This window comes from Nerophis ophidion, linkage group LG18 (assembly GCF_033978795.1).
Source record: "Nerophis ophidion isolate RoL-2023_Sa linkage group LG18, RoL_Noph_v1.0, whole genome shotgun sequence".
In the NCBI taxonomy this organism is placed as follows: domain Eukaryota; kingdom Metazoa; phylum Chordata; class Actinopteri; order Syngnathiformes; family Syngnathidae; genus Nerophis; species Nerophis ophidion.
Window position 1 is genome coordinate 7,759,187 of NC_084628.1, and position 11,592 is coordinate 7,770,778.

The 11,592-nt window shown below is 43.6% G+C and overlaps 1 protein-coding gene across 1 annotated transcript in view; it reads left to right on the forward strand.

The window, feature by feature from the left end:
- Positions 1-11,592, forward strand: part of bmp16 (bone morphogenetic protein 16) — a 48,673-nt gene that overhangs the window by 30,023 nt on the left and 7,058 nt on the right. The window contains exon 2 of the mRNA XM_061878649.1: positions 4,142-4,494. Coding sequence (XP_061734633.1) covers positions 4,149-4,494 — 346 coding nt within the window. The 5' untranslated portion in view covers positions 4,142-4,148. The remainder of the gene's footprint in view (positions 1-4,141; positions 4,495-11,592) is intronic.

The window sequence follows — 11,592 nt, forward strand, 5'->3', positions numbered from 1 at the left end:
AGTACACAAATGTGTACTTCATGTTTAGTACCATGCTAATTCTTATTTTTACACTTTTTTTAAAATTCCATTGTATGTTATACTCTTGGGGCTTCACGTTGGCAGAGGGGTTAGTGCGTCTGCCTCACAATACAAAATTCCTGCAGTCCTGAGTTCAAATCCAGGCTCGGGATCTTTCTGTGTGGAGTTCGCATGTTCTCCCCGTGAATGCGTGGGTTCCCTCCGGGTACTCCGGCTTCCTCCCACTTCCAAAGACATGCACCTGGGGATAGGTTGATTGGCAACACTAAATTGGCCCTAGTGTGTGAATGTGAGTGTGAATGTTGTCTGTCTATCTGTGTTGGCCCTGCGATGAGGTGGCGACTTGTCCAGGGTGTACCCCGCCTTCCGCCCGATTGTAGCTGAGATAGGCGCCAGCGCCCCCCGCGACCCCAAAAGGGAATAAGCGGTAGAAAATGGATGGATGGATGGATGTTATACTCTTCTGACACCACCAGATGGCAGTATAAGTGTCCACATAAGTACAAATGACCCCAATTCAGTAGTGTACACAATTTTGGAAATAAGAGCTAAAAGGTGCTGTCCACGCATGTGGCCAACTAGGCCTTTAGAGCAGACCTCGAAAAATTAAGGCCCGGGGGCCACATGCGGCCCTCTAAGCTTTTCAATCTGGCCCGCCGGACATTCCCAAATATTTTTTTTAGATGTTTAAGATGGAAAGTGTAGCTGCCATTATGATGTGCAGTCATGTTTTCTAATGACCGTAAGTTTTCAACTAAACTAAGTATTTCATGGTTGGAATCTGCGCTTTTGCATGATGTACCAGTTACTATGGTCATCTAATTAGTTACTATGGTCGTCTAATTAGTTACTATGGTCGTCTAATTAGTTACTATGGTCGTCTAATTAGTTAGTATGGTCGTCTAATTAGTTACTATGGTCATCTAATTAGTTACTATGGTCATCTAATTAGTTACTATGGTCGTCTAATTAGTTACTATGGTCATCTAATTAGTTACTATGGTCATCTAATTAGTTACTATGGTCGTCTAATTAGTTACTATGGTCGTCTAATGAGTTACTATGGTCATCTAATTAGTTACTATGGTCGTCTAATTAGTTACTATGGTCATCTAATTAGTTACTATGGTCATCTAATTAGTTACTATGGTCGTCTAATTAGTTACTATGGTCGTCTAATTAGTTACTATGGTCGTCTAATTAGTTACTATGGTCGTCTAATTAGTTACTATGGTCGTCTAATTAGTTACTATGGTCGTCTAATTAGTTACTATGGTCATCTAATTAGTTACTATGGTCATCTAATTAGTTACTATGGTCGTCTAATTAGTTACTATGGTCATCTAATTAGTTACTATGGTCATCTAATTAGTTACTATGGTGATGTACGTCACAGCAGCTCAGACGAGGCACCAAGCAGTGTGGGCGGGAAGCATTTCCACGGACGCGGAAGGAGATTTTCACAAGAAAGTTCTAAAGTTTAGTGATGTATCAGATATATCAGATTGTAGGTGGGTTTATCTTGTACCCTTTGGATTCCTATTTCACTGTTTGTTGCATTTTTGTCGCGTTTCACTTGATTGTAAAATATGTCGATCGAAAAGGGGTGTGACTTTCATATTTTGTCAATATTCAGTGTTTTATCGTTCCTAGAAATATTTTAAAATTCCATTACGCTTTTTAAGGTGGTCTTTCGTAACTATTTTAGCATTCAATCAGACATAGCTCGTTTGGTAGAATGGCCGTGCTAGCAACTTGAGGGTTGCAGGTTCGATTCCCGCTTCCGCCATCCTAGTTACTGCCGTTGTGTCCTTGGGCAAGACACCTGCTCCCAGTGCCACCCACACTGGTTTGAATGCCATCCATCCATCCATCATCTTCCGCTTATCCGAGGTCGGGTCGCGGGGGCAACAGCCTAAGCAGGGAAGCCCAGACTTCCCTCTCTCCAGCCACTTCGTCTAGCTCTTCCCGGGGGATCCCGAGGCCTTCCCAGGCCAGCCGGGAGACATAGTCTTCCCAACGTGTCCTGGGTCTTCCCCGTGGCCTCCTACCGGCTGGACGTGCCCTAAACACATCCCTAGGGAGGCGTTCGGGTGGCATCCTGACCAGATGCCCGAACCACCTCATCTGGCTCCTCTCGATGTGAAGGAGCAGCGGCTTTACTTTGAGTTCCTCCCGGATGGCAGAGCTTCTCACCCTATCTCTAAGGGAGAGCCCCGCCACCCGGCGAAGGAAACTCATTTCGGCCGCTTGTACCCGTGATCTTATCCTTTCGGTCATGACCCAAAGCTCATGACCATAGGTGAGGATGGGAACGTAGATCGACCGGTAAATTGAGAGCTTTGCTTTCCGGCTCAGCTCCTTCTTCACCACAACGGATCGATACTACGTCCGCATTACTGAAGACGCCGCACCGATCCGCCTGTCGATCTCACGATCCACTCTTCCCCCACTCGTGAACAAGACTCCTAGGTACTTGAACTCCTCCACTTGGGGCAGGGTCTCCTCCCCAACCCGGAGATGGCATTCCACCCTTTTCTGGTTTAAATGTAACATAGATATTGGGTTTCACTATGAAAAGCGCTTTGAGTCACTAGAGAAAAAGCGCTATATAAATATAATTCACTTCACATTATTGTGAGGTTTTGTTTAAGTGTTTCTAAAAATAGATATACAGGCCTCCAGACACATTTTTTTCTCTAGATCTGGCCCCTTAAGTCAAAATCATTGCCCAAGCCTGCGTTAGAGGTTTAAAGTTAAAAGTTACAAGTAAAAGTATCAAAGATTGTCACAAACACACTAGGTCTGGTGAAATTTGTCCTCTGCATTTGACCCATCCGCTCGTTCACCCACCTGGGAGGTGAGGGGAGCAGTGAGCAGCAGGGGTGATTACGCCCGGGAATCATTTTTGGTGATTTAACCCCCAATTCCAACTCTTGAAGCTGAGTGCCAAGCAGGGAGGTAATGGGTCCCATTTTTATAGTCTTTGGTATGACTCGGCCAGGGTTTGAACTCACAACCTACCGATCTCGGGGCGGACACTCTAACCCAGAGGTAACAAACCTTTTTGAAACCAAGAGCGACTTCTTGGGTACTGATTAAATTGCCAGGAATAGCCAATTTGCTATATGTACCTTTAACTCTATGTTATTATTAATAATTAATGATATTTATCTTTGTGGTAACATTGATCACTTTAGTGATTTCTCACAATAAATATATATAGAAACAGATACATATTTTTATAAATATATTTCAACTCTTTAAAATTCAAAATTCAACCGAAAAAAAGAAGAGAAAAACTTTTTTTAATTTTTTTTTGAAAAAATTAAAAAAATAATTTATGGAACATCAATAGTAATTTTTCCTGATTAAGATTAATTTAAAAATTTTGATGACAGGTTTTAAATAGGTTAAAATATAATCTGCACTTTGTTAGAATATACAACAAATTGGACCAAGCTATATTTCTGACAAACACAAATAATTTTTTTTTGAATTTTATTCATAATAAGTTTGAAGAAATATTTCACAAATATTCTTCGGCGAAAAAACAGAAGCTTAAATGAAGAATTAAATTAAAATGTATTTATTATTCTTTGCAATAAAAAAAAATGATTTACTTGAACATTGATTTAAATTGTCATGAAAGAAGAGGAAGGAATTTAAAAGGTAAAAAGGTAAATGTGTTTAAAAATCCTAAAATCATTTTTAAGGTTGTATTATTTCTCTAAAATTGTCTTTCTGAAAGTTATAAGAAGCAAAGTAAAAAAAATAAATGAATTTATTTAAACAAGTGAAGACCAAGTCTTTCAAATATTTTCTTGGATTTTCAAATTCTATTTGGGTTTTGTCTCTCTTAGAATTAGAAATGCCGAGCAAAGCGGAACCAGCTTGCTATAGTAAATAAATACAATTTAGAAAATAGAGGCAGCTCACTGGTAAGTGCTGATATTTGAGCTATTTTTAGAACAGACCCCTGCTCTAACCACTAGGCCACTGAGTATCACCTGTTTTTAACTTCACACTCCCAACTTAATTTTTCCACATATTCTGGTTGAACCGTTGATATTCATTGAACCCTCATAACTTTCGGTTTGAAATCCCCCCCCCCACCCAGGTCCACCATGCTCCCTGCTAACCTTCTGCTCCTCATGGTCCTGCTGCTACCTCAAGCCACGTCAAGTCGCCACGGTGACGCCGGCGACATTATCGACAATGGCACGCCATCACACCCGGCTCCAACCTCCGACCTGGAACCCGGCCTGGCTCGGACCATCCAGAGCCTCCTGCTGAGCCGCCTGGGCCTGCAGTCCCAGCCTAATCCTCGGCCCGGAGTGCCGGTCCCGAGGTACCTCATGGATCTGTACCGCTTCCAGCAGCAGCAGTACCACCTACTGGAGGACGCCTCTTTCAGCTTCCCCAGTCACCACGTGCAGCAGGCCAATACCGTACGCAGCTTCCATCACACTGGTAAGTTTTTTTTTTTCTACAGTATGACGCCACGCAATTTCAACTGTAATTGTAAACAAAGACCTTTACACTCTTATGCAAGCGTTGTGTTCACTTTTATCTACAATGGCTGGAATTTATGACACCGAATCCAAACACTTTTACAAACCCCGTTTCCTCATGAGTTGGGAAATTGTGTTAGATGTAAATATAAACGGAATGCAGTGATTTGCAAATCCTTTTCAAGCCATATTTAATTGAATGCACTACAAAGACAACATATTTGATGTTCAAACTCGTAAACTTTATATTTTTTTGCGAATCTGGATGTAACACAGTGGTGAACATCCATCCATCCATCTTCTTCCGCTTATCCGAGGTCGGGTCGCGGGGGCAACAGCCTAAGCAGGGAAACCCAGACTTCCCTCTCCCCAGCCACTTCGTCTAGCTCTTCCCGGGGGATCCCGAGGCGTTCCCAAGCCAGCCGGGAGACATAGTCTTCCCAACGTGTCCTGGGTCTTCCCCGTGGCCTCCTACCGGTTGGACGTGCCCTAAACACCTCCCTAGTGAGGCGTTCGGGTGGCATCCTGACCAGATGCCCGAACCACCTCATCTGGCTCCTCTCGATGTGGAGGAGCAGCGGCTTTACTTTGAGTTCCTCCCGGATGGCAGAGCTTCTCACCCTATCTCTAAGGGAGAGCCCCGCCACCCGGCGGAAGAAACTAATTTCGGCCGCTTGTACCCGTGATCAAAGCTCATGACCATAGGTGAGGATGGGAACGTAGATCCACCGGTAAATTGAGAGCTTTGCCTTCCGGCTCAGCTCCTTCTTCACCACAACGGATCGGTACAACGTCCGCATTACTGAAGACGCCGCACCGATCCGCCTGTCGATCTCACGATCCACTCTTCCCTCACTCGTGAACAAGACTCCTAGGTACTTGAACTCCTCCACTTGGGGCAGGGTCTCCTCCCCAACCCGGAGATGGCACTCCACCCTTTTCCGGGCGAGAACCACGGACTCGGACTTGGAGGTGCTGACTCCTATCCCAGTCGTTTCACACTCGGCTGCGAACCGATCCAGTGAGAGCTGAAGATCCCGGTCAGATGAAGCCATCAGGACCACATCATCTGCAAAAAGCAGAGACCTAATCCTGCGGTCACCAAACCGGAACCCCTCAATGCCTTGACTGCGCCTAGAAATTCTGTCCATAAAAGTTATGAACAGAATCGGTGACAAAGGACAGCCTTGGCGGAGTCCAACCCTCACTGGAAACGTGTCCGACTTACTGCCGGCAATGCGGACCAAGCTCTGGCACTGATCGTAGAGGGAACGGACCGCCACAATAAGACAGTCCGATACCCCATACTCTCTGAGCACTCCCCACAGGACTTCCCGAGGGACACGGTCGAATGCCTTCTCCAAGTCCACAAAGCACATGTAGACTGGTTGGGCAAACTCCCATGCACCCTCAAGAACCCTGCCAAGAGTATAGAGCTGGTCCACAGTTCCACGGCCAGGACGAAAACCACACTGTTCCTCCTGAATCCGAGGTTCACCTATCCAGCGTAGCCTCCTCTCCAGTACACCTGAATAAACCTTACCGGGAAGGCTGAACATGCCCCTTCTCAACTACTTTGGCATGTGTTGCAGCCATGAAATTCTAAGTTTACACCAAAAAGTTCTATTTTGGTTTCATCTGACCACATGACATTCTCCCAATCCTCTGCTGTATCATCCATGTATCCATTTTGGTATAAACTCAACTTGTCGTGTTTGGAGGAAGAAGAATACTGAGTTGCATCCCAAGAACACCATACCTACTGTGAAGCATGGGGGTGGAAACATCATGCTTTGGGGCTGTTTTTCTGCTAAGGGGACAGGACGATTGATCCGTGTTAAGGAAAGAATGAATGGGGCCATGTATCGTGAGATTTTGAGCCAAAACCTCCTTCCATCAGTGAGAGCTTTGAATGGTTGACCAAATACTTATTTTCCACCATAATTTACAAATGAATTCTTTAAAATTCCTACAATGTGAATTCCTGGATTTTTTTTTTTCACATTCTGTCTCTCACAGTTGAAGTGTACCTATGATGAAAATTACAGACCTCTGCCTTCCGCCCGATTGTAGCTGAGATAGGTGCCAGCGCCCCCCGCGACCCCAAAAAGGAATAAGCGGTAGAAAATGGATGGATGGATGGATGTCATCATTTTAAGTGGGAGAACTTGCACAATCGGTAGCTGACTAAATACTTTTTTTCCCCACTGTATGCTCACGCAGTTGTTGACAAAGGGGTGTACCTCACCCCATCCTTTCTTGTGAAAGTCAGGTTCGTCCCTGACAGTTTAGTTTTTTCCTCAGCATTTGTCTTTGTTTGCTCTGTGCGTGTAGTATTTCCTGTCAGCGCTTTTATTTTGTCTGTTTCCTGTGTTTCTCCCTGAGCGCTGTTTCCCCTCAGCTGTGGCGGATTGGCACCTGCCACACCTGGTGTCAATCAGCCCGCTCCTGTTTTAACCTGCCTTCCCATCCACTCTGTGGTGGATTATTGTATTGTATTGTCGCTCCTGTCATGTCGTGTCAATGCAGCGTTGCGGTAAACTATATTTGGTAGCGGTTTGTAGCTTACTGTCTTTTGTTCCCTGCTTCCGTTTTGTTTTCATACTACAAGTAAAGACTTCTGTTTCCTGCTCGCTACCTGCTAGCTTCTACGCTAGGCTTGTTATCTTCTAGCTCGTCTTTTAGTTTTTTATCTGCCTCGTGCGTGCTTTTTGTTTGTACTCTTTTGGTTTTGTTCTTGTTTTAGTATTTAAATATTAAATCATGTTTACCTGCAACATGCCTGCCTCCTTCTCTGCATTTTGGGGCTGGTCACAAACTAACTTTGACAGTGAAAGACTGAGCATTTTTTGGGAAGCTGTTTTTTATACCCAATCATGGCACCCACCTGTTCCCAATTAGCCTGCACACCTGTGGGATGTTCCAAATAAGTGTTGGATGAGCATTCCTCAACTTTATCAGTATTCATTGCCACCTTTCCCTACTTCTTTGTCACGTGTTGCTGGCATCAAATTCTAAAGTTAATGATTTTTTTCAACAAAAAAAAGTTTATCAGTTTGAACATCAAATATGTTGTCTTTGTAGCATATTCAACTGAATATCAATCAATCAATCAATCAATGTTTACTTATATAGCCCTAAATCACTAGTGTCTCAAAGGGCTGCACAAACCACTACGACATCCTCGGTAGGCCCACATAAGGGCAAGGAAAACTCACACCCAAAGGGACATCGGTGACAATAATGAGCCAGTGGGACGTCGGTGACAATGATGACTATGAGAACCTTGGAGAGGAGGAAAGCAATGGATGTCGAGCGGGTCTAACATGATACTGTGAAAGTTCAATACATAATGGATCCAACACAGTCGCGAGAGTCCAGTCCAAAGCGGATCCAACACAGCAGCGAGAGTCCCGTTCACAGCGGAGCCAGCAGGAAACCATCCCAAGCGGAGGCGGATCAGCAGCGCAGAGATGTCCCCAGCCGATACACAGGCAAGCAGTACATAGCCACCGGATCGGACCGGACCCCCTCCACAAGGGAGAGTGGGACATAGGAGAAAAAGAAAAGAAACGGCAGATCAACTGGTCTAAAAAGGGAGTCTATTTAAAGGCTAGAGTATACAAATGAGTTTTAAGGTGAGACTTAAATGCTTCTACTGAGGTGGCATCTCAAACTTTTACCGGGAGGGCATTCCAGAGTACTGGAGCCCGAAATGATATGAGTTTAAAATGATTTGCAAATCATTGTATTCCGTTTGTATTTAAATCTAACACAATTTCCCAACTCGTATGGAAACGGGGTTTGTATATGCATTGAATTATTTACATTATTTACAACATTTCTGTCAGGGGGGGTTCATCTGTGGAACAGTTTGGATGATTCCTTAAAGTTTTCCAGTTCCATTCACACATTTAAAAAAACACTTTAAGACTAATGTCTTGGAGAAATATATCATTCTTGAATCAACACAGTAGTTAATACTATGATCGATGTTAATTACAAATTAAATGTGGGATGTAAATAATAATGGAAGTATAATTGTTTATATATAGCAGGGATGTCCAAAGTGCGGCTCGGGGGCCATTTGTGGCCCGCAGGGAATCTTTTAACGGCCCAACGGCAAATTCTAAAAATACGATTAAAAAAATACAAAACATAAACTGGTATGAAAGAGCAAACATGTGAAATGTTGCAATTTTGACCTTAATAACACAAAGCTGCCATGCAGGCTGTTTCTTTCTTTAAAAAAAATTATGAATCAAAATCAATGTCATTATGAATTATTGACCTATTCAAGGCACCAATTATCCATCCATCCATCCATCCATCATCTTCCGCTTATCCGAGGTCGGGTCGCGGGGGCAACAGCCTAAGCAGGGAAGCCCAGACTTCCCTATCTCCAGCTACTTCGTCTAGCTCTTCCCGGGGGATCCCGAGGCGTTCCCAGGCCAGCCGGGAGACATAGTCTTCCCAACGTGTCCTGGGTTTCCCCGTGGCCTCCTACCAGCTGGACGTGCCCTAAACACCTCCCTAGGGAGGCGTTCGGGTGGCATCCTGACCAGATACCCGAACCACCTCATCTCGCTCCTCTCGATGTGGAGGAGCAGCGGCTTTACGTTGGGTTCCTCCCGGATGGCAGAGCTTCTCACCCTATCTCTAAGGGAGAGCCCCGCCACCTGGCGGAGGAAACTCATTTCGGCCGCTTGTACCCGTGATCTTATCCTTTTCGGTCATGACCCAAAGCTCATGACCATAGGTGAGGATGGGAACGTAGATCGACCGGTAAATTGAGAGCTTTGCCTTCCGGCTCAGCTCCTTCTTCACCACAACGGATCGATACAACGTCCGCATTACTGAAGACGCCGCACCGATCCGCCTGTCGATCTCACGATCCACTCTTCCCCCACTCGTGAACAAGACTCCTAGGTACTTGAACTCCTCCACTTGGGGCAGGGTCTCCTCCCCAACCCGGAGATGGCACTCCACCCTTTTACGTCACCAATTACGTCACGTTAAATATTCCACTTTGAGATATTTTTTGTGTAAAATGTTGCATATTTTGTGTTTGCCACACGTTTTTGTTTTAAAACGAACAAACAAGAAACATACACAACAATAAAACTTATAATTGACAGATAAATCTGAAGTTGATCTCGAGATTATTGTGTTAAAAGTTAACAAAATAATTACATTTTAATTTTTAACACTTTAATGAATAGGACCGTTTTGGATACCCAATAATTTTAGCGTGATTTTTTTTTTTTTAAAGTGCCATTGCTCAAAAAATAATAATGAATTAAAATCATTGTTGTTATGACTTATTTGTGAGGCTGGTGTGGCATTGTAATGCCGGGTCGGTTCTTCCAGGGATGCGTCGAAGCGATGAACACAACAAGGTATGTTATAAATGGATTTATTAAATAATAAAAAAGGCTAGGAACAAAAAACACTGGTGTAAAGAGAAAACAAACAAAAGACGCTAGCGTGAAAGCTAGGATAAAACACTAAGAAACTAAAACTTGGCACGAGAGCACAAACCAGAAAACAAATCATCAGTATGAAAACTGGAATAAACAAGTGGCATAGCATGAGAGCTAGCGAGAAAATACATACAGTAGAAGGATGAGAGCCGTCACGGTTGCACGTAGGCAAATTAGGGTCCGAGAATGAGTGAACAGAAAAGGCGAGCTTAAATAAGGAAGTAATCAACAGTGACAGGTGTGCAGGGACCGTGATTGTAGCAGGTGAACTAATGAGCTACCATGGTGACAGACTAAACAGGAAGTAAAGACGTCAAACAGGGTGATACAAAAATGCAACAATAAACCATAATATGGGAAGATCGGAGTACGGATCTTAACATTATTGACCTTTTTAAAGCTACACTTATTATATAATCTGAATATTTGCATATTTGTTTTTTTCTATAATACAATGGTTTTCTTGGACAAAAAGAGCATACAACTTGTTTTTTAAATGTTATATTGACAGATAGACCTAATGTTGATCTAAGCCTATAATAATAATAACACTGAATAATGACACATTTTTAATATTTTTTCGACCAAAACCCTTTGGTGTCCCTGGGATCAAGCCTGAGTAGAGGTCTAAATGTATATTTTTATACATATATTGTATTGTTTTTTAAAATAAAAAAAATATCAAAATGGCCCCAGCTTGCTTTGATTTTTCAGTGTGCGGCTCTCAGTGGAAAAAATTTGGACACCCCCGGTATATAGTATAGAATTGGTACAAAAATTTAACTAAAAGTGTATTAGCATATTTTACATGTTTTTACTGTGTATGTCAGGGGTGCCCATTACGTCGATCGCGAGCTACCAGTTGACCGCGAGGGGGGGTGTCAGTCGATCTCCAGCCAGGCTTTTAAAAAAAATAGACCTAAAAATGAGTGATCATCAATCTTCACCAAGACGTCACTTAAATGACATTCACGGTACCGGAGGGTCTTGTGAGATGACGCTGGCTGCTGCAAGATCATTATTATTAAAATATGACCGAGAGGAAGGCGAGAAACACTTTTTATTTCAACAGACTCTCGCGCCGTACCTTCCGTCAAAACTCTAAAGGCCGACTGCACATTTCCTATCTTCACAATAAAAGCCCTGCTTCATGCTGCCTGCGCTAACTAAATACAGAGTCTCGGAAAACTGGCGTGCACAAGCGATCCCTCAGAAAGCTGGCGTGCACATCACTTGTGCACGCCAGCTTTCCGAGACTCTTATTTTGTTAGCGCAGGCAGCATGAAGCAGGGCTTTTATTGTGAAGATAGGAAATGTGCAGTCGGCCTTTAGAGTTTTGACGGAAGGGACGGCACGAGAGTCTGTTGAAATAAAAAGTGTTTCTCGCCTTCCTCTCGGTCATATTTTCATAATAATGATCTTGCAGCAGCCAGCGTCATCTCACAAGACCCTCCGGTACCGTGAATGTCATTTAAGTGACGTCTTGGTGAAGATTGATGATCACTCATTTTTAGGTCTATTTTTTTTTAAAGCCTGGCTCGAGATCGACTGACACACCCCCCGCGGTCGACTGG